Here is a 24,146-nt window from a genome sequence, read left to right on the forward strand (position 1 = left end):
GAACATTGTACAGTTGGGACTCACCTGCGCTTTCACAATATAAAACCTAATTGACTGACCGCTCCTAATACCAATAGGCTGATAAATTTATCATGCATGGTAGGTACTAAAACCCTCAGCCTTCTCCAAAAACTTTTTCCATCATGGACAATTCGGCGCCGACAGTTTCAAGTTGCTTAGGTTGTCGTTACAAAATAATTTTATATTTGGAAGGGGGTGGCAATTTTGGGTTGGCACCCGAATGATAAATGAAGGACATCTTGTCTCCTAATTACGATAGCTACAAATGACTTAGCATCGCAGGGTCATTTAAAGAGAACCTCACACTTGTACCGTGAGATTTATTTCCCAATTTTCAGGGCATATATAAAGACAATTCATGATGAGTAGATAAGCAGCCAATAATAGAACACTTCGACATTATTTAGTTGTAGTAGTAAATATTTATAAATCCACTTACATAAACACAACAACTATCAAAAAGTGACAGCCATTCCTTATGTTAGGAAATCAGAAATGCCAACTTGACGATATTATTACCTGCACAATTTACCAACTTAAACATTCTTCATTCGTTAATTAAATGCCATAATAGAAATAAAGTTATGTTTGAGACTCCTATAAAATTATGGTCCAAACTCTCTGGCTCTAGCTCATTTCCATTTTAGATTTTAAGCAAACTCTATTACATAATGTCACTTATGGAACTTTACGGTTAACGGTAGAAAATTCGAGACAAAGTCAATTTGAGCAGATAGAGTAGTAGTTAATTATTGATAATAGGTAGGTACCTATTTCATTTACAGTTGTATATGACCAAACATATTATTTACTTTCATACTAATTTACACATTCAACATAAATATTAATGATACACGATTATGAAATTGAATTTTTTACTTATTGAAGGAGCTGAAGATTACAACACGCAAAAGGAACAAGAAGTACAGTGTCTGGTAGTGATGGTGAATCAAAATAACTTCTTCTGCAGAATATTTTATAAGTAATTTTTTCTGGTGTAAATATAAGTAAGTAGTATAATAGTGTTTAGCCTTGAACACGCAGAAAAGCGATTTATTTTAGTGCGCCCAAATTACACGGGGCAAATTTGAATATTTGTATAGTTTTTATTCCTAACTTCACTTACATCAAGCCTATTCCATCGCTTTCTCTCACTAGGCATCAAACTATGACTAATTTATTTTTAGTCAAACCTATCGAACTTTAGGCCAATATGGTAGGTATGTTTATGTAGTAGGTATATAAGTGAATAAAAAATATTTGAAAGAAACTTGCTTTATTTTTACAACACTAACATGATTTATAATTTAAAATAAATAAATTCTCAGTAAGTAGTTAGTATTTACAATAATATTTTAGGAATCATGGGCATCTATCTCATTGTAATATGTAATCATTTTTGGATGTTGCTCTTCTTGTAATATACATATTATTTACATGAGTTTACATAGTTTTACACATATAAGATACATCAATTTTTTAAATGTGAATTGCAATAACTAACTGATGAAAACATTTATCGATTAATTCATAAGAATGATCCATATTTTTATTTGCTTTCAATACATATTATTAATTCTATATTATCAATTATTATAATTTACACAAGGAAGACAAATTACACCAAGGAGGATGAAAACCTGAAACAAATATCGACACCGTTCAGGCAAAAGTCACCAACCCTAAAAACATAGTTTTGAGATATCGCAATTTGAAAGTTTGAAAATGCAGGAAAAATCAGATTTTAATGTTTTTAAGGTTTTATCTACATTAAATTATTTTCTCATGTCTTCTTAATAATTTCTTTAAAGTACTTTTACTTTTTGATGCTAATTAAAACATCTGGAACGTTTTAAAGGAGGCAAGGTAGCTCAAATTATGGTTTGGTGACTTTTGCTTGTTAATAATCTGAACAATGTTAGCCAAAAGAAGCATCAGTAAAACTCACCACCCATAGTATAGTCACTTTTGCTTGTATATTTATAACGAAGGATTTTTTTTGTTAGAGTCAATAATGTCTATTCACCTATAATGACTTTTGCTTGTTAAGATTTTATCGAAAGTCATTTAGTGAAAAACAAATAATTCGGATTTAAGCAAAATTTTACTAACTAATGTACCGAGGTGAGTTTTGCATCTTAAAGAACATAATTTTACGCTTCGGGTGACATACTCAACTCAAAACTGCCATTTTCAGGGTTGGTGACTTTTGCCTGAACGGTGACGATATGTAAGATGTTTTTATTTTGTATTTATCAATTTACTTCATTAGAAGCATATTATAAATGTTCTGTATTATAATTTTGCAATAATTAGTGTACAATATAATATTAATCATTTCTATATTATATTTATAGAGGGTTTGAAATATTATTCATATATTTTTTTTTAAATAATATATTACAGAAAAAAGTCATACAATACCTCAAAACTCAATGTAAATGAAACCATTCATGTGTTGGTATTTTTTCCAATTCACTTGCCTTATTTAGGGTCCTGGAAATGACAAAATTATTTATTATTGTTAAGTACATTGGTACCTACATATTACTTATAACTTGTAAATAAAAAAAACTAGTAAACTGCTTATTATTTTTATCCAACGATTCACAATTAATTGAGAATGTAACATTCTTTATTGAACGTAGATAATTTAAAAACACCTCAGTATACCCACTAGAAAAAATCTTTGAAAAGATTAACGCTAATGTGCTTCACCAATTGAGCCAATGGAGTCCTATCTAATTACGACGAAATTAACTAGTAGTATTTACATCTTGAAGCTCTCAACAAAAAACGGCTTTTGTGGCTTATGAATAATGGCAATTAAGAATTGTGAATTATTCATTGAATAAAAAAAATTGTCATATCACGTTATAACTAAAATTTGGAGAGATCCTGACATCGGTTAGTATTTAATGTAATTGCCAAAATTGACACAATTTGTTGAATACAATATTTCCGAAAAAAATGGTTTTTCATTGTCAAGATATTTCAACTGAGGAAACAGACTGGTATGTAATTTCAATTTCAATTTCAATTTCAATTTATTTATTTTTACATATTGTGGACATTACAAATTATAAGTTTAAGACGTTCACAACATGACATAAAAAAGAGATAGATAATATAATCCAACTATACAACATACAACAATTATTATGTAAATCAACATTCATCCTTCAACTTAATTCAATGAACAAGCCCAGTTGCGATCACCGTCTCTTCAAATTTACTTACTTCTGGGGCAGTTTTGTGGACGAATGCATTTGTTTCGGTCATCCCTGACATATCCTTTGCGACAGAAACATCCTGCTACACAGTTTTTGGTGCATCGTCGCGGATGAATCCAGTAATTTTTGCATGTGTCAGGACATGCAGTACCGCACCTTTGATACACTTCCCTGTATCCACATTTCTTATTTACTGGAAATATCAAAGGAATAACGAATAATCATTTTAATGCATAGACAAGTATAAGGACAATTCATACACAAGTATAAGAAACAATGGTACAGTTCGGTTATGAGGAATACAGCGGCAAACACATTTTGAAAATAGCCGATATACTGGATTATTTGTTAGTTTAACCTAACCTAACCTAAACTAACCCAAACTAACAAATAATCCAGTGTATCGGATATTTTCAAAATGTGTTTTCCGCTGTATTCCTCATAACCGAACTGTACCGAAATAATTAATGGAAATATACTATTGTTCCAGCAGAATTTATTGTTTGTTAATGAAAATTGTTAAAGCACTCAAGAAGTGACAGTTTAAAAGCGGATTCCACTATATTTATTTTGTTAAAGGGAGTCATGAAATTTTATTATAAAAACAAATTGATAGCATTTTTGAATTTCATAATCCTGCCAAATATTAACACATTGACTGCTGACTAGATAATTACTTTTTAATTACCACATTTAAATAGCATGCTAATTATATCGAATGGCCACCTAATCATTATGCGCTAGGCGTCTTTAGCATCCAATGTATTAATTCGGTAGTAATCATTGTCCAACTGAATGCTGTATTCGCAAGCTGATTAATTAAAAACTAATTAACGTAAAAATTTGAATCTGACACATATACATGTTCGTCCAGCCCGTTCACATGAAAATACTGCTACTTTATGCTAGAAGATCCCAGCAACTTAACTTCTCATACCTAGCGCTCGAAATGGAAAATTTCACGACGAGCGCTCGATGATTTTACGAAAATATTAACATAGTTATCTAATTCTATGTGTATTTTATAAAATTAAGTGTGTTCGAATTTTTATTATATGGCATATCTAGCTCAGACGGTCAATTTAATATTTCCACGAGACAATGCGGTAATCTTGAGGATTTTATGAACCGGAACGGCACTCCAGTCCATTTCGAACCCTGCTCATACAGTTCTTTATGGCAAATTTCGCATAAAGATCTTCACCTACACTCATATACTCACTACTCAGTTCACATAATAAATAAAACTAACACACCATGGACAGTGTTACAGATACACCGATTCGGTCTTGTAAGAGCAAGCAACCGATGATGATTTTTCAAGGGAAATCATCTTCAGTGATGTGACACATTTCCACCTCAACGGGTACGTTAATAAGTGAAACTGCCGTATTTGAGGTGAGGAAACGCACAATTGAATCAAGAGATGCCGTTACACGCTGCTGTTTGGTGCTGTTTTTGGGCTGGAGGCGTCATCGGACCGTACTTCTTCAAAAATGATGAAAGTGCAACCATTACGGTACGGTTATAGCGTCCGCATGATAACTGACTTTTTATGAAATCGCTCATATTCTACAAAATTTAATGATAGTTGGTGACATTTCTCAACATACTAAAGATATTCAAGATGACCATATAGCCTACCTACCTCAATTATTATATTATAACATAACATTATTTTTACCTGGACATTTTTTAGGCTTTATGCAATTTCCTACAGCGTCTCGTACATATCCTGTTCTGCAGAAGCATCCCTCCACACAATTGGCAGTGCAGGCCTGTGGAGGATTCCCGTAATTATCACAAGTGGCTGGGCAGGCTGTCCCACACTTCAGATACTTTTCATGTTCTTTGTAACATACTTTCGGTCCGATATGACGAATTACTATCAAAATAAAAAAATCCATTGTAAAACATAAAATAATATAATACATATGATTATGTTAAAGGTGTCTGTAGGTGTAACAAATAACTCTTATGGTTCAAATATATTATGATGCACATCGCTACTGTCACAAGATGTCACAGTAAACTGCCGCTACGGGAAAAATATGAGTAATGTCGTTTTTCTTGGTGTTTAAAATGTTGTCAGACTGATGCTCCCATCCTGTAGCACATTTTGAACCTTTAAATAAACATTGTCAGTTAGCAAAATCTGCCGAAATCACCAGAACAACAATGAGGTCACCTCATGTGTACCGCACTGCATCAACACCTGCATGACTCAGTGAACGTTTTTTATCATCATGCCAACACATTTTCGACTCATGTCATAATTGCGCGATTTTTATTTTGAGCGGTCGGCACTATGTATTTTCTACATGAATGTTGTCTATTATCTATGGTCTGCAGGTTGGGTTCTGTTCAAAATATAATCTATGGATGCAATATCGCAAGTAATTTTAACATATTATGCACACGTAGAAACTGTTAAAATTAATTGAAATTAGCATGAATAACGAATAATAATTTTAAATATTATTACATTAGATTTGGCAATCTCCATCTTTGAATTTATAGAAATGGTGATTGTTCAAAATATTCTGCGCAATGACGAAACCATAGACTAAATTTTTCGCGGTGACAGCATGACAGTACGCGACGTGCATTACAGTTTTCTCACCTTCACATTCTTCTGGCAAAATGCAATTGCTTTGACGATCTCTGACATAGCCGGGTTCACAGTCACATCCAGGAAAGCATGGGAGAATGCACGGTCGAATAGTGCCGTAATTGTCACATGTGTCTGGACACATTGATTTGCAGGGCCTGAATACTTCATTGGGTCTTGAACAGATGGTCGGTGCAGTTGGTGGTATCACTGAAATTGCAGCGTAAAAGTTTAATTTTATAGTAATAACACCACCGATAAACATTATTAGTAACGTCGGTATTATCAAGAATTAATTACCAAGCATTATGAATTATTGCCAAACAATAAATCTAAGAAGAATTACCAATGAACTATATAATATGTCAGGAAAATTCCAAATCAAAATAACATGTCATAATACTAATTGAATTGATTCAAATAAATTCTGAAAAAAATGTTTTGACACAAAGTCTAGGTTGGTAGGTTTTAGTTATCTCATGGAAAGTCTAATAAAGTTAGCTGCATTCGTTGTTATTTCTCTGGCAGATATCCTAGCTGATTTTAAAACTGTGTACTAGCAGATGCACTATAATACAGAATGTGGCTATATACTTATAATGAGTTATAATCAGTGGCGGCTCGTCCATATGCACTGCGGTACTGCAGCACCCCCAAGCAAATTGAGACAAATGTAATATTATAATATACATAAATTTATGTATATTGTATGAAAATATCAATATTATTAAGCGTGTAATCAGCTCGCCCACGCATCGATACACCCAATGTCCAATAATATTTTAATTTTGCCCAGTACCGATTTCAATAGAATATTCTCGAGTGGGCGAAGGAGCGGTACTCGCAAATGGAAGCCTAATCGGTACTGCGGGTCAGACAGTCCGATTTCAATATTTCTCCGTTTCTGCGTCGCGCGCCACAGCGAGGAAAGAAATATAGCTATAATGATTTATTCACATTGTTAAAATTTATTTCTGCATCAATTTATGCAAAGTTCTTTATTTGAATTATTAATATAGTTAATTATTTATATTTAATATTGATGTTAATAGTAAAATGTAATGCCGATAAATATTTATTTTTATTTTTAATCAACCACAGCACCCCCAAATATCTTATCCACGAGCTGCCACTGGTTATAATTACGAGGGTGGGTCAATAAGTCCTTAGAAAAGCCGACAGGTGGCGCGACTAGTACTGTAAGCGGTTTGTTTTCATGCAGCGGCACTACCGATTCAGTATGCTGCGAAGTTTCAATCAGATTGGTCGGGTTGTTGTGTGTTTCTCGTACATTTAAAAAAAAATTTGCTTATGGAAAATGGAAAAATGGAAAATGGAGAAAATTGAGTTTAGAGCTGTTATTAAACATTTTAATATAAAAGGGTTAACAGCAAAGGAAATAAAAAATGAGTTGGATTTAGTTCACGGCATATCTGCTCCTTCACTTGCAACTATTTATAACTGGTTAAATGAATTTAAACGTGGTCGTACATCAACAAAGGATGAACCACGCTCAGGACGTCCTGTAGAGGTGACTACACCAGAAATGATCAATAAAATCCACGATATGGTGTTAAGTGACCGAAGATTAAAGTTGAGTGAGATAATTGAGGTTACAGGGATCTCAAAAGGTAGCGTCATTTCTATTTTACATGACAAATTGGGCATGAAAAAAGTTTCTGCAAGATGGGTGCCGCGTTTGCTCACAGTCGACAATAAACGCAATAGGGTGGTGGCCTCTAAAGCCCTGTTGTCGCTCATGCAACGCAATCCGGATGAATTTTTTCGTCGCTTTGTGACTGTAGATGAAACATGGATACACCACTATACTCCCGAGATGAAAGAACAGTCAAAGCAGTGGATTGCGAAAGGCGAACCATGTCCAAAGAAGGCGAAAACCGTAAAATCAGCTGGTAAGGTTATGGCTACTGTATTTTGGGATGCACGTGGAATTATTTTCGTTGACTATTTGGAAAAAGGAAAAACAATAACAGGGGATTATTATGCATTTTTATTGGACCAGCTAAAAAACGAAATTGAAGAAAAACGGCCTCATTTAAACAGGAAAAAAATCCTCTTTCATCAGGACAATGCCCGTGTTCACACATGTTTACGATCAATGGCTAAAATTGAAGAATTGAAGTTCGAATTGGTCGACCACCCACCGTATTCGCCAGATTTAGCCCCCAGTGACTTTTTCCTTTTCCCAAACTTAAAAAAATGGCTAAGTGGACAACGTTTTTTTTCAAATGAAGAAGTCATCGATCGGACAAATGCTTATTTTGAGGACCTTCCGAAAACTTATTTTTCTGACGGTTTAAAAAAAATTGAGAAACGTCTAACCAAGTGTATTGAGCTCCAAGGAGATTATGTTGAGAAATAAAAAAAAAATACAAAAATAAAAACTGTTTTAATGCTTTTTTCTAAGGAATTATTGACCCACCCTCGTATATAATTCAATAATTGAAATTTCCACCATCTTGCGAGCCCATAATACGGTTCGTCCATTCCACATTGTAAATATAATCCATCGGTTTAAAGTGAGTCCAAGCTACATGGCACTCTTTAAAGATCGTGGTGATTGGCCGTACAATAAATGATTCGCTCTTCTCCAAATTTTGGAGCAGTAGTCCCTAGTAAAGTAAAGTCGTTTCCTATAGCCACAAAGTAAAGTTCACATTAAAAAGTTTAAAAACCTTAAATGCATTAACTCTTCTGACTAATGAGATACGAGTGGTTTTATAAAACCATATAAATTTCTTACCATCTTTACATTCTTCAGGCAAAATGCAATTTCCTTGACTATCTCTGACATATCCAGGTTCACAGTCACATCCAGGGAAGCATGGGAGAATGCACGGTCGAATAGTTCCATAATTTTCACATGTGTCGGGACACATTGATTTACAGGACCTGAATACTTCGTTTGGCCTTGAACAGATGGTCGGTGCAGTTGGCGGTATCGCTGAAATTGTAGTAGAAATATTAAACATCATTGTAATAATTACTACAGATAAACATGATATTAACACCCTGAAAATAAAATATTTTCAGCCCACTATTATTATCAAAAACTAATAACCTCCCTTAAAATATTAAATTATTTACAATCAAATTATTAATTGTGATATATGATTATAATATTCCACTTATATGTAATATTAAAACCAAAATTATAATTTACTTTACACTATACCAATTTTATTCTTCTCGACTTATGATATATTTTCATTCAGTTTTTTGCCGAGTATAGATCTAATAATTATTGCTCAATTAACAAACTTGCATGTGGAGTGGGGCAATATGTGTTATTAACTTATTTACAAACAAATTATTAATAGATATAATAAATATTATTCCATTTTTATGTATTAAAACCAATATTTTATTTTATTTTTCACATAATGTAGTTCCGAGCAGTTCTTCTTCTTTCTTTTTGCAGCTATATCCGGCCCTTAGTTGGAGCATATGGATGCCATACGGCGCTAGCCAGTCTTCTTGCATCATTTTAGGTCAAACCAGCATCTCGTAGCTCCGCCGTATACACTCTGTAGATTGTATTCAGCGGCCTTCCAGGACGCCGAAATCCGGTTGACTTGAAGAACAAGTAAGCCAGAGTGAGGTACTCTTCTGCCATCCACAGCACGTGGCCGAGCCAGGTCTAAGGTCGCCTCTTCACTCACAGCGCGATGAGAGGCTGTTTGGTGCGTTCTCACCGCACACCCAGTATTCGTTGCAAACATATGTTTTCGAAGCTCAGTATACGGTTGCTCTGAACAAAATGCTATCTCCCATGATGTGTACCCCCAGGTATTTGAAGCTATCGACACTCTCGATGTTTTGCCCATTGTTAATCAGAGGAAAATCTGGATCAGGACAGTGGTGCTATTGCACAAAACGTTGGTTTTCTTTGCATTGATTTTCAAACCAACGCGAGACAAGTTATCATGCAACCTGACGATTGTCTCTTGAATGCCCTTGATTGACTTGCCGAATAGGACAGCGTTATCAGGTCGTAATAGCTTCATAGTATGAAGTCAAAAAGGATGATGAAGAAAAATGGAACACGGCCACAACCCTGTCCGACTCCGGTTGTGACCCCGAACCATTCAGTGACAATGCCACAGTGGCCAGCTAGTATATTATTATTTCTATATTGTACCTATATATAATTCAATTGCAATTTCAATACATTGGTTTAAAGTGAGTCACAGCACCTATTTCAATGTTCATTAGTTTTTTTTTTTATCAGAGTATGGTGATTAGCCCTACGATGAACCATCTGCTTTTATCCCTAGTATCCTAGGTAAAGTCTTTGCCCACAATCACAGACAATGTTTTCAGATTAAAGAAGTTATAATATTGTAGAGTCTAAGAACTACTGCTTTAAATGAATGAACTCTACCAACTCTAATGAGAATTGAGTGCTTTTATAAAACCATATTATAAATTTCATACCGTTTTCACATTCTTCAGGCAAAATGCAATTTCCTTGATTATCTCTGACATATCCTGGTTCACAGTCACATCCAGGGAAGCATGGGAGAATGCACGGTCGAATAGTTCCATAATTTTCACATGTGTCGGGACACATTGATTTGCAGGGTCTGAATACCTCATTTGGTCTTGAACAAACGGCTGGTGCGGTCGGCACAGGAATCGCTGTACATGTACAAACACGCGCGTTAACTAAAATCAATAAATGTAAAAAATCTTAACACCACTGCACATTTATGTACTGAAATATGACTATATTCTAAAACAATTAGAGCGAGAGGTTTAAAAGTTATGAAATTACAATTTTTCTCCTGTAACTGTTTGTTCAGTAAATTAAGTTTTTCGAATATATCCAACAGATAAGAGATAATATGACATTTAGCACCGGCTATCTCTTTTCCAATCTGCGTGCGAAAGGAAGAAGGCATTAAGTCTAAAATGGCTACTTTCAGAAAGATTTATTTTTGGATCATTTTGTACGGAAACTCAAATGTTTCTGTGTGAAATTTAGTAATTATTCTCAGAAGTTGATTGGACTCATCTTTTTTCTCGTTTGTGCATATTTTGTATTATAGTTAATTTGACATATAAATTTCTTACCATCTTCACATTTTTCAGGCAAAATGCAATTTCCTTGGCTATCTCTGACATATCCAGGTTTACAGTCACATCCAGGGAAGCATGGGAGAATGCACGGTCGAATAGTTCCATAATTTTCACACGTGTCGGGACACATTGATTTGCAGGGCCTGAATACCTCATTTGGTCTTGAACAAACGGCTGGTGCGGTCGGCACAGGAATCGCTGAAATTTAATACACCTCTTATACTTGACTTAATTCGTTTCGAGAGATTTAGCATTTTTACTTTGTGGTTTAATAATAATATAAAAGATCTTTCCAGATGTGACCGTGTAGACACATCCTCAAAATTCCTTCGACTAAGCGGGCGATAAATGTTGACATTCTCAATCGAATGGGAAAGAACTGAGAAGTTCTGCATAGTACCAAAATCAGAAAACCACATCGCCTCGGCCACACTGTGAGTATACAGCAGAAAAGTACAGCATTCCGCTACCTGTCATCCAACGAAAGATCAATAGTAAACGTAGCAAAGTACGATGCCACATTTTGAGGCTTAAGAATCTCCGTGATTGATGATACAATAAGAAGAATAAGTAAATAATGAGAACTATATTATAAATATGTTTACATTCCTTCTACAAACACTCCTCAACATAACCACTAGGTACCACACTACCACAATCATCAACACGGTGAATGGATTTTTCCTTTTATTTTTTATATCTTTTCTGTGCTTGATCTATACATGAATGAGATATTGATTTCTAAAATAATAAGAAAAATCACATTTAGATGATAATCTTCATACCTGGACATTCTTCAGGGTCAATACAGTTTCCAGCGGCGTCTCTCACAAAACCACGTTTGCAGAAGCAACCCTCGCCACATTGCCCACGGCACGGCCGTTTTATATCTTCATAATTATCACACGTGTCCGGACAGGCTGTTCCACATTGCTGGTATTCTTCGCTAGGTTTTTTACATACTATTGGAGGAGGGACACCTAAACCAAGGAAATCATCAAAATATTATATTACTTTTGTTACAGTAAACCGCCCACTTCATTCAACAGGTTCAAGGTTTTCATGAAAAATATTCTAATTAGGTAATGTATATTTTGTACTCTAAATGAATTTTTTCATCAACACAGTTTTCAGCTTTCAACATCTTCGGCAATACATTAAAAAAGTATTCTTTTTTTTATTCTGTGCCATAGATAACTAAACTTATACACAGCATAATTTGTTTACTATGATTGTTCAGTGGCCTGAATAAATTTAATCATACATTGTAATCATTGTCATCATCAGCCTGGATCAAACCACTGCTAGATGAAGGCTTCTCGCAGCTGATTACATTCACGCTTGCGCTTTCAGATTTATATAAAAAAACTACTACTTCCATTAGTATTACAAACCTAAAATAACTTTTGTATACAGTGAAATATAATTATTTAAATGAATAATCACACATTGTTTTATTATCACCAATTTGATCATGATAAAAACATTTTGAAATTGCTAACAAGTGTTGTAATGCAAAAAATTATAATAAATCTGTCTACGATAGACACATTTTTTTTTACCTGGACAATTTGACGGAGGTATACACCATCCGTTCTTAGCTCTGACAAGACCTGCTTGACAGAAACATCCCGCAACACACATCAGCGGACAAAAGACTGGCGGATGTTTAAAATTGTCACAAGTAATAGGACACATTGTTCCGCAATCCTGCCATTCTTCGCCTGCTTTACATCTTCGTGGTGGAAAAGGAGTCGGCTCAACTGCAATCAGCATTTAGTTTAGCATCAGCTTTTTTATCATTTATTCCATAAGATTCAAATAAATATTTCTTACTTTAACCGCTTTCATTTAGTTTATATTATATACTCTCCCCATTGATATATTAATTTGTATATGTGTTACACCGAATGTGTGAAATTGCGTATTACATGAAATAGGCAGAATTTTGCCTTATTCATGAATTAGGCAATTTATCTGCCGAGTGCATGAATTCGGTAGGGTATGGAATTCTTAAACTGTCAACATGACAGTAGAAAAAGTAAATTTAATACGGATGGTTTTATTAGTTATAATTGGACATAATATAATATTATTATTATTAGGTAAGGTTAGGTTTTGTAATTCTGAATTCAACTGAATGTCCATTTTGAGGTTAGCTAACAACTGTCACCAAACTATCAAATCATACTATCACAAACAAACAATCGACCATTGAATGATACCCAAGCATGAATCAAATCGCGAAAATACCTTTTAATAAAATTCTTCCGTTATCATAATATGATTATAGTTCTAGATTTTTTTTGGGCATAGTAAATGGAAATGAACGTCATTGTAGTTATCGATTGGTATATGTTTATATAATCAATGACATTTGACACGGTTAGTTTGATTAGTTGCAAAAAACACCACCGGGGAGCGCCACTATCTATTTTGACCAATGCATGAGCATTTGACACATTTGGTTTAGTTGCAAAAAACACCGCCGGAGCGCCACTATCTAATTTGCCCAATGCATGAACTAGGCAGAAAAATTACTGCCGAATTTACGCACTCAGCAGATATTTTGCCTAATTCATGAATAAGGCAACGGGCTTGCATTTTTCATGAAATAGGCAAAATTTTGCCGATTTCATATAATATGCAATTTCACACATTCAGCGTAACATAATGCATAAAGCAACAATGATTTTTGATTACATTAACACTCAATCAAAATATTATGATAAATGTAGCTAAAGTCAGTGGTGGCTCGCGAGTCTAAAAATGTTGACGGTTTACATTATTTTCGGAATGTTTGAAAAAACCGATTGTGCGAAGCCGATACAGTCAGACAGCGAGATCGGCACCCTGGCATATTCTGCAGAGCACCTACTCCAATTCACTATCTCTCACTTGCAGTCGATTTTACTGGAGATTTGGATTGGAGATTCTAGAAGTGAATTAGTGGAGAAACCGCCAAAACAAAACTGTATTGTCTATAAAGCGCCGGCTAGACACTCATGCTTTACGACAAACTTACCTGCATAAACCGGTTTGTATCGGGAAGCCCGAGTGTATGGACGGGAAAACGGAACCACGCGCAAACCTAAAAGCGCTGTAAAAGTCTATACCGCGCAAGCAAGTCGCTGCCGTCTAGCCGGCGCATTAGAACATGATTCAAAATTAAGACTTCCTTCCCAAGTTTAATGATCAATTTATAATTTTTATACTACACTACGCCACCTCAATCACTTCTCGAACTTTAAACTATTTAGAGAATCGTCGACAATTTGATGCCGCTTGCCCTTCCTAAAAATATTTTATTTTTCATTGTTAGATATTTCTTAAAATCCTCCAAATTTACATATTAATTACACATAATAATAAGTGTTTCAATACCTAACAATTTTTTTTTTAATATTGAAATTAAACAAATAATAAACAGTTTCAGTAAACCGCTGTCAAATTTGCTACAAAATTTAATCTGGCTGTTGGTCGACATTTTTCTCCTTTTAAATCTATCATCAATGGATTAAGGGTACAGGATTTCGAAGATAATCAAATTACGAATTACAAGATGTATACAATTTAAAAAATAAATATTATTTTATTTTTCCTTTTCTCTAGATATGAAAAACTTTTATCTACAACCAATCACATATTATTTTAAGTGAAGAGTTGACCATAAATAATGATGACAATAAAAACAAAACTTAATAATATAAATTGAACACAAGAAAGGCTACTTTCTTCAGTTTTTTTATATTTATTATAATTAATAGAATTCACTTTTAGAATTACGAATTAAGAATTATGTGTGTTTGAATTAGCAGTAATTTACCATAGATATCTTTTTTTTTCCTAAAAAGAATTAAATATTTTCTTACTGCTCAGTTCAGTAGGAAAAGATAGAAATTTTCATGTTTACTACGATAATATTTATTCTTACCGCGACAGTCCTCGGGTAATATGCAGTCTCCTGTTATATCATCTCTTATAAATCCGTTCTTACAGACACATCCCATTATACATCGGTGATTGCAAGGCATCGGGACACCATAATTACTGCAATATTGTGGACAGCGCGACCCGCACTGAGTGAATTCTTCGTTTGGCCGTTTGCATGTCAGTCGTCCTACTGACCTCGAGATCACTACGAAAAAATTATAAATATCCAATATTTTTTAACAGAATAGATGTTGAAATTTTCATTCGACGGATATGACAAAAATTAATAATTAATAGCACCCTTTAATTCATACTCCATAAGTTGGATTTTTCTTTTTTATTGATTCTGTGGATCTAATGTTAAGATAAACTCGTTATACTCTGAAATCAATGATGTTTTCATAAATGGCCTATTTTACATACTTATGTGTCAGTGGCGAAGGTTTTATGACCCGACATAAATAGTGTACTTACACTAAGCTTTGTCAGTGAAACGTATTTGTTTTCACAAACCATTTCTTTTATTCAACGAATAATTCACAAGATTATAACATTCTATATTATATTGAACATACATAACTTGAAAACACAGAAAAATGGTTTTTGGAGGGCCCATTTTGAAGAAATATCCATAATTTTTTTTATTGATTTTTAATGTGGCGTGGTTAAGAAAATGTAGCAGGTGCGACTGACTTTCACATTTACTACACCTACCACTTATAACTTCTCATCGTTTCAACTGTGGAATATCACACTTTTTCAGGTACATTCCCCATACCCAGACACTCCACACTTTAGAAGTGATAAACACCTGCCCTAGAGATTTAACTTAGGGTTTTCACCTGAGTTATTGCGAGCAGTCGCATCCAAAAGTAGTTATCAAATACGCATGGCTTAGTGATCATAATTATTATTAAGATCGTTAGTGTCCGTTTATGTCGTCCACGCTGTCTTGCTTTTTAGATATGCCATATTAGAATATTAAAGCAAAGATTGGATGTCCCAGACATTTTTGTCAATTTAAGAGTACAACGGGTGTTTCAATGGGCATAATATGTCTTACGTGTCGTAGAATTCCGAGAAAAGTGAGGCCAACCCGTTGATAGACGTTCGACAGCCAAATCATCCATGTCACGATCCTCACTCATGAGGTCTTGACAAGCAATAAGAAGTACCTAATAGTCAATTTACCTAAATACTTAATTCGGTTTTGTACACACAGTAGCCTCTGGCACTGCGACCAAATGACAATATTAATTTGTATGTGTATGTGGATTAAATTATTGGTGTGTCAACTAAAATTATTCTTCTATAATTCAAATCACACTGTGTTCAAACTAAGATAGCTTTGCACTAAGAATTGACAGTTGACAACATTAAACTGATAATGCATAGAGTGCCACTATTACATATTATACAAAATGAAGTAATTATTTTAGTATTCATATTTGCAGAATTACTTACGTGGACAGTTCTCAGGCAATATGCAATTTCCTTCTTCATCTCTAACATATCCCGGCTTACAGAAACAACCAACGTTACATAATAGGTCACAACCATCATTTTTCCAATAATTCGAACAATTCCTTGGACAAGATGTTCCGCAAGTGGTAAATTCTTCATTTGGTTTAGGACATATCTGAGGAGGTTCCCCTGCAATGTGCAATCAATTTTAGAATAAGTTTAGTACAAATATGACCAAAGCGACAAGTATTCTGACAAAAAGATATCTGTCAACGCTATTCAAGAGTTTATGGCAGTGTTTTTCAGCATTTTTACTAAAGCAGCTCACTTGACCTTGTACCAAATTCACACGGCACATCAAATATCCACATAATGATAATTAGACATGGCACTTCTTATAAACAAAATGCGAAAATAGGTACAGGAACGAAACAATCACTGAAACATGAAAACGGCCAGTCTGCTGGTTGATTGTCGTACTAAAGTAATACCCCGTTTACATGTGCATGGATTTACTGCTGACAGTATGTATTATCCTGCAGTTGCAAGATTGCATGCATGAAACAAAAAAGTTTGGAAGCTTCTGAATTTTCATGTGACAGTTGGGATTTTTTCGATCTGCACAGTAAGTAGAAAAATAGTGGCGAACCTGCCGACAAAAAATTACAAACTACACCGCGGAGAGACTCATTTTGAGGTTAACCGATTTTTACGACCTGTCAAATAGTATCATAAAATGATAACATCTCTTACTCTTGAAGAATGAGATTGGAGAGACAGTCAGCACTTTTACGTGTAAACAGTTATTGTCGCAATAGTTTAAAATACACACTATTGCTGCCAATCAATTCATGCACGTCTACAGGCGCTATTTACGCTTCTAGAATGACAGTCGAAAGCTTATTTCCTTCTAAAAATGTTTTTCTCCGAATATGACCGATTACCAAGAAGGTATTGATTTAAGTCTTTCTTACTTACGCGATGAAGAAAGGTATGATCCTGAAGGTTTCATATTTTTTTTTCTACTATCTTGAGACATAATTATGGTAAAATCTAGTTCATTCTATTTTCAATTCTATTCATATTTGAAGACACCGAAATTTAGAAAAAAATAAATAAATATTTACTTTTGCAACCCACCCTAAACTAAGTTTCTGTTTTAATTTGAAAAATCATTTTCTTATATTGATTTTCATAAAACAGGCTTGTGAATGGTAGGTATGTATTGCACATTCCAATTGAAGACTGTTTTTGGAATCATTATTATCATGACAAAAAACAACACAAAATAAAAACTTGACACATAATTTAACTTTCTTTTGTTTGATTTTAAAAATATGTTTGCTCCTGTCAAACAATTTTATTTCAAATTAAGAAAATGTGAAAAATTTCGGGTGACGGGTGTGTTTTCTATTAAAACAGGCATTAGCAATAATTATATTAGGTACCTATCTAAAATTACAATTTGTTTAATATTTTTCTTTATAATAAAATCCATAATGGGTATAACAACAAAATCAATCAGTAATTTTTATTTACAATATAATTTATTCCCACATTTTGACAGTCAAGAGTTAAAAGCGCCTGTACACATGCATGGAATTACTGTCCGCAATAGTGCTTATTTTCACTATCATGACAATAACTGTTTCCACGTAAAGGTGCTGAATGTCTCTCCAAGCTCATTCTTCAAGAGTAAGCGAGGCGCGATGTTGTCATTTTATACTACTATCTGACAGGTCGTATTGAAAATCGGTTAAGCTCAAAATGAGTAGTTCATTTTTTTACCGGCATGTTCACTCAACTGCGCAGGCGCAGATCGAAAATAATCCTACTTGCGCGCTGAAATTTGGAACCTTCCAAACTTGCTTGATTTATGCACGCAATCTTGCCAACTGCTGGATAATACATGTTTCCCCATACATTTTCTTACTGTGCGCAGTAAATCTATGCATGTGTAAATGGGGTATAAGTGTAGACCTACAAACTTATCTGGAGAATGGCCAAAAATGGTACTACGAACTACCATAGGACGCCATATTGAAAAACGTCATCCGAATGTCAGATTTTGCCAGTTACGAGTCGTGATTGGGTAGTTTTCAACAGTGGCTCCTCCATCTCATTCTCCAGATAAGTTTGTAGGTCTGTAACTATTGTTTTTATTCCAATTAACAAATTTTAAGATAACACATCAGATGTGTTATTAGGAAATTTAGGCGTGATAAGTATCGCATCAGTTGCTTAATTGGTAAAGTATTGCCCAGAATGTATTGAATAATATATTTTTGTATAAAAATATAGTGACTAAAAAATAATTTTGCTATATCCCAACAACATACATGGTATATTATTTTCTGAACACATTTTATCACATATTTTAAATATAATTTTCTCAGGGGAACATTCAAACCTGTCAGCACCTCCACTGAAGACTTCCAAGATTTAAAAATGAAGCATTCTTTATTAAATTTACCGGTAAAAGGGAAAAGTGGGAATCGAACACACATCTTTCGCTTCAGCAAGCACAATAAGTTGTATCTTCACAACTCACTCATAACAAAGTACCTAAGTTTATAGGGCTTTTTAAGACAAAATTTGCTTACTCGGACAATACTCTGGAGGTATGCAATGGCCAGTAGCGCTTCTGACGAACCCTTCCTTGCAGAAGCATCCAACGACACAGTTGTCTGTACAGAATACTGGTGGACTGATATAATTGTCACAGGTCAGAGGACAAGCAGTTCCGCAGTCCTTAAATTCTTCATTTGGAAGAACACAAACATCTACTTCTGGAGGTTCTATCTCTGTAAAATAATGCAATTAATAGTGTCTAGTAAGTAAAATAAATTACCATATTCCTTCCAAGACTTTTTCATCTATCAATCTCTATATATATAAATATCTCGTGTCACGGTGTTAGTGGTCGCACTCCTCCGAAATGGCTTCACCGATTTTTATGATTTTTTTTATGTATATTTGTTAGGTATGAGAATAGGTCAATTCAATGTGCCTGTTGTTGACGACATTGCTGGAATCATGGTTGGCGACCGCACAATGACGCGAGAAATCGTGATTCGAAGAAGAAACAATAATCTGGAGTTTATCGCTGACACACACCGTTCATACGACGCTCTCCAATATCCGCTAATTTTCTGGAAGGGACAAGACGGATATTGCATAAACATTAAACAACGAGATCCTGTCACAGGTAATTCATTCATTATGAACATCATTACTCATTTTGAATTGAGAAAATGAATGGTTGGTGTTTTTTTGTTTTTATCGGCGGTCATCGTCTACAGTGCTCCATTCCTCTTTCTGTCATAGATCCCATCCCCACACACTTACGATACATTCGTTATTTTTTATTTAACAACCAAAATATTCACTAGAAATAATTTATATGGCAGAACAACGTTTGCCGGGTCAGCTAGTAGTATAATATAAAATAATGCAATAAAATATGTACATGATACTATTATTTTAACAATAATTATCATAACATTTAAGTTCATCGTCTCGATTTAGTTTATTATGCACTCGAGTAATTATAAAGTTGAGCTCTTTAGATGTCATATTTGAAGAAAGTATTACAACATCCACTATATACCAGTGGTGAAGGGTGGAGGTACACTGTTAAAATCCGACATAAATAATGCACACTACATTTTGTCAGTCATACTTATTTGTTTTCATCGAACTAAGACTACAATCTGTAGATAGTGTTTGTTAGTTTTTATAATTAAATTAAACCCTGGCTAATCCGATTCATAGTATATAATAGTCAAAAAATATTCATTCATCTATAAAATATCCAAAATTTTGCCATTAAACCATACATAATTTTAGATATTTTATAGGTAGAAGAATATTTTTTATTGATTACGGTTTGGCTCGGCAGGGCCTAATGAATTTAAAAAACAAACCAACACCATCTGTAATATGTATTCTCAATTCAACGAAAACAAATAAGTAAGACTGAAAAAGTGAACTGAAAACAGATCGTAACAGCCTACCTCCACTTTTCGCCACTGATACATATCCATATACTCATACAAATTATTATAAGTAATATATTATGTTAGCTTACGTGGGCAATCGATAGGTAGTACACATTGTCCATCTTGACTTCTGACATAACCTTTTTTGCAGAAACATCCAGTACCACATCTCCAGGGACACATCGGTGGATTTGAGTAATTAATGCAAGTAAGTTGACACTGCGGTACACATTCTTGAAATTCTTCATTTGGAAGTAGACAAGTTGTTCTTGGCAATGGAGTTCCTGTCAATAATATTATTACAGACTATAAGACATTTACAGACTAAAAGATAATTAAATGTTCAATTACGCAATTATATATTCAAACACACATCCTGGGATGTCAGCCGTATTTCGTTTCATAAGATATCCGTCATTATAGAGTGTTTTTTTATTCAGCAACACTCGCATTAAGTATAAAGTTTTATTTATTTTCACTTCATTGTGTACAATAAAATGTATTATTGATTAATTTAATTAAACAATAATACAATGCAGTTCCACCATGAATTGACAGTGAATTGACACAATATTGTTATAATAATAATAATAATAATTGTAATAATATGTCAAACTTCAAATTGCAATTACTCCATAATATGATTTAGAGACTTACCAAGTTTTGGTAGTTACGTAATTTATTAGAAAATATTGGGATGGATACTTAAGTCGGTGGCTTAATTACACTCGTTTGGCATAGAATAAATTTATTTGAACCCAACTCGGTCCAAGTTTTTATAGACTTCTTCTAATAAGTATGTTTACCTTTTCAAGCTATGTATTTACAATGAAGAATGCTTCATTCTTAAAATCCAGATTAACTTACGTGGACAATCTTCAGTTAGTACACATTCTCCATCATCATTTCTGACAAAACCTCTTTTGCAGAAACATCCTTCAACGCATGCCCATGTACATGTTGGTGGGCGTGCAAAATTTCTACAAGTGAGAGGACAAGCTGTTCCGCATGTCTGATATTCTTCATTTGAAAGAACACAAGTCGCTCTTGCAGCTACTCCTGTAAAATAGGTATTGTTACAGAATTCATAAGTACATATTTCTCTTGTGAGTCTGTATCTTAAGTTGTGATTATATTGAGATGCACGTCGCGTACTACTGTCGAACAAGATCTTCTTGTCAACGTGTTAAAATTGTGAACTAACAAACTCCTTCTATTTAGTTAATCGCACTTCAACTCCAGAGACTTCCGGTTATTGCCTAGATCTTCTTGTCGGACAGTATCAGGTGACGTCACAGTAAGCTACAGGAAAAATGTATGTAATGTCGTTTTTCTTGGTGTTTGCACATTTTGAACCTTTAAACGAACATTGTCAGTTAGCAAAATCTATCGAAATCACCGGAATAACAATGAGGTCACCTCACGTTGTACAACACTGCATCGACACCTGCATGACTCAATGAACGTATTTTTATCATTTTCTACTCCCTTACACGTTTTCGATTCATGTCAATATTGCATGTTTTTGTTTGTAGCGGTTGGCACTATGTATTTTCTATAAGAATGTTGTCTATTATCTATGGTCTGCAGGTTGCGTTCTATTCAAAATATCATCCATGGATATAATATCGCAAGTAATTTTACGTACGCACTCGTAGAAACTATTAAAATTAATTGAAATTAGCATGAATAATGAATAATAACTCAAAATATTAATACATTAGAGTTGGCACTCTCCATCATCGAATTTACAGAGGTGGTGATTGTTCCAAATATTCCACAAAATGACGAAACCATAGACTAAATTTGTCGCCGTGACAGTGTGACAGTACGCGACATGCATAGACAACATTAAACGCATGTCTCCAATGTTCATATTCAATCTATATAATAAATGTGTTGACACAAATTTCTATTTTTTACACACTTCAAATTTAGCATTCCAGTTAAGCAATCTGTTAATTATTATACAATAATCTGTTGAAAATCATCCCCATTCTATTACTTTTATTACGTTACAGTTGAGGAATCTAATCACGGAGCTTTCAAGTACTTATAAAAAACTGTCAATTCTATTTCAAAGCTGTGCTCACAGAAATCATCATAGTTGGGTATCATAAAAAACAAAATATTTAAATTATCGTGGACACAAACTAAAATATTATTATCTGTTGTAATAAAACTAAACACATATTCTAGACATCATGTTTTCATGTAAACTATACAATTTTTTTGTTTAATAATATTTGATATTACGCTCATCACTCCTAATTATCATCAATCATCAGTATATTAGCATTGTTACTTTTTGGTAAATATTTACTAACTTGGACAGTCCTCAGGTTTCACACATTCTCCATTAGCAGTATTTCTGACAAATCCTGCCTTGCAGAAACATCCAAAATTGCATTTCCTATCGCAACGTGTTGTCGGTGGTATGCCACAAGTGGGTGGGCAAGACGATCCGCAAAGTGAATATTCCTCATTTTCACGGAGACAAACTTCAGAAGGTATTTCTAAAAACAGAAGAGAAAAGATACAAGAAGTCAACATATCGCTTCTTAGTTCACAGTTTTAGTTGTTGATTTTTTTTTCAAATATTCACTATAAGATCAAATATATATTATACAGAACTTAAGGGGGGACATGCTCAGCGTAGGTCAAAATGGAGCTTTTATTCTATTTTCAAAGCATGATCCTGGACATTCCTTAAATGTTGTAGATAATCTATTTATATAATTTTGAAGCCTTATTATCCTTTATATTTATTTTAAACATTTGACCTAACCGAAAAAAAAAATCTTTTTTTTTAAACGGTAATGAACACGCGCGTCAATATCATTTTACTCCCTACTTCAATTAGAGTTTGTCAATTTATGGCTACGGCCGTATGTTGTAGCTTAACTACTGGGGAATGACAGAAGAAATGGCGTATTTCAAAAAAACACTACCTTATTCTTAGGTCAATAATTATTATAAAGCAATCATTATTCATAAGATATTTATCACACTTGAATGGTCAAAGACATAGCTTATAATAAGTATCTTTAGAATCATCTTCAAATGTGTTAATCCTGCCGATTTTTTGAATAATAAAATGCCGAATTCTTGTCAAATTTGGGATCACAGAGATTATCAATATAATTTTTTATCGTGAATATTTTACAAAAATTATCTCGTAATAAATTATGCTAATGGTTTTATAAATGCGTTTAAAAATTAATAAATGTAAAAAATCTTAACACCACTGCACAGTTATGTACCGAAATTTGACTATATTCTTAAACATTAGAGCGAAAGGTTTAAAAGAATACTATTTTATGTAACAAAAATACTTCATGCAGTCATCAAATGTTTAAAATAACTATAAAGGATAATAAGGCTTCAAAATTATATATATAGATTATCTACAATGTTTAAGGAGTGTCCAGGATCATGGTTTGAAAATACAATAAAAACTCAATTTTGACCTTCGACGAGCATAAATATACAATTATTATGAAAGGAATGTAATTTTTGGAAAATATCAAATAATTTCAATAATAATATTATAAAGTACAAGATATTGGTCAAGCTTTGTTTCATTACTTACATTTTACTGAGAGCAGTATTATAAATACTGCAACTCGATAAGAACTGTGCGCCATCTTGCTTTAGTTTGATATACAATGGTTTTTGACTTTTCATCCTATTTATATGAAAAATTAAAAATCACACCAAAAATATAGTGACCATAAATTTCGTTCCAAATAAAAAAATAATGAATTCTACTTGGGTGCT

At 33.7% G+C, this 24,146-nt stretch overlaps 1 protein-coding gene across 3 annotated transcripts; it reads right to left on the reverse strand.

Moving 5' to 3' along the window:
* Window positions 1-1,283: 1,283 nt before the first annotated feature.
* On the reverse strand, window positions 1,284-24,033 carry LOC147068515 (uncharacterized). Of its 3 annotated transcripts, none has more exons than XM_085953352.1 (17): window positions 23,959-24,033; window positions 22,694-23,093; window positions 21,234-21,425; window positions 20,456-20,650; window positions 18,969-19,169; window positions 16,366-16,554; window positions 14,903-15,106; window positions 12,531-12,731; window positions 11,754-11,948; window positions 10,963-11,166; window positions 10,324-10,527; window positions 8,630-8,830; window positions 5,878-6,075; window positions 4,939-5,139; window positions 3,262-3,447; window positions 2,446-2,517; window positions 1,284-1,661 (listed from the first exon to the last, which is right to left on the reverse strand). In XM_085953352.1, exons 10-13 carry the CDS (start codon window positions 11,122-11,124, stop codon window positions 6,073-6,075), a joined length of 570 nt encoding a protein of 189 aa, XP_085809478.1. In that variant the 5' UTR covers window positions 11,125-11,166; window positions 11,754-11,948; window positions 12,531-12,731; window positions 14,903-15,106; window positions 16,366-16,554; window positions 18,969-19,169; window positions 20,456-20,650; window positions 21,234-21,425; window positions 22,694-23,093; window positions 23,959-24,033; the 3' UTR covers window positions 1,284-1,661; window positions 2,446-2,517; window positions 3,262-3,447; window positions 4,939-5,139; window positions 5,878-6,072. The 3 variants fall into 3 exon arrangements, with proteins under 3 accessions (XP_085809478.1, XP_085809477.1, XP_085809479.1); XM_085953351.1 differs by having other exon boundaries at window positions 10,324-10,554; XM_085953353.1 differs by lacking the exon at window positions 1,284-1,661 and having other exon boundaries at window positions 2,498-2,517; window positions 22,694-23,074; window positions 23,926-24,033.
* Between the last annotated feature and the right edge of the window lie 113 nt (window positions 24,034-24,146).

Source organism: Rhyacophila brunnea, unplaced genomic scaffold, assembly GCF_057557595.1.
Source record: "Rhyacophila brunnea isolate RB1 unplaced genomic scaffold, BYU_Rbru_1.0 scaffold_3, whole genome shotgun sequence".
Taxonomy (NCBI): Eukaryota; Metazoa; Arthropoda; class Insecta; order Trichoptera; family Rhyacophilidae; genus Rhyacophila; species Rhyacophila brunnea.

Bases quoted from the DNA above. Each gene is read 5' to 3' on its own strand.
- LOC147068515 (XM_085953351.1), bottom strand. From the start codon at position 11,124: ATGAGGTATTCAGGCCCTGCAAATCAATGTGTCCCGACACGTGTGAAA. The intron at 10,555-10,962 runs GTAAGAAATTTA...TATTGATTTTAG, and splicing joins GCCTGAAAAATGTGAAGATG to TTAACGCGCGTGTTTGTACA. The intron at 8,831-10,323 runs GTATGAAATTTA...CTACAATTTCAG, and splicing joins GCCTGAAGAATGTGAAAACG to CGATACCGCCAACTGCACCG.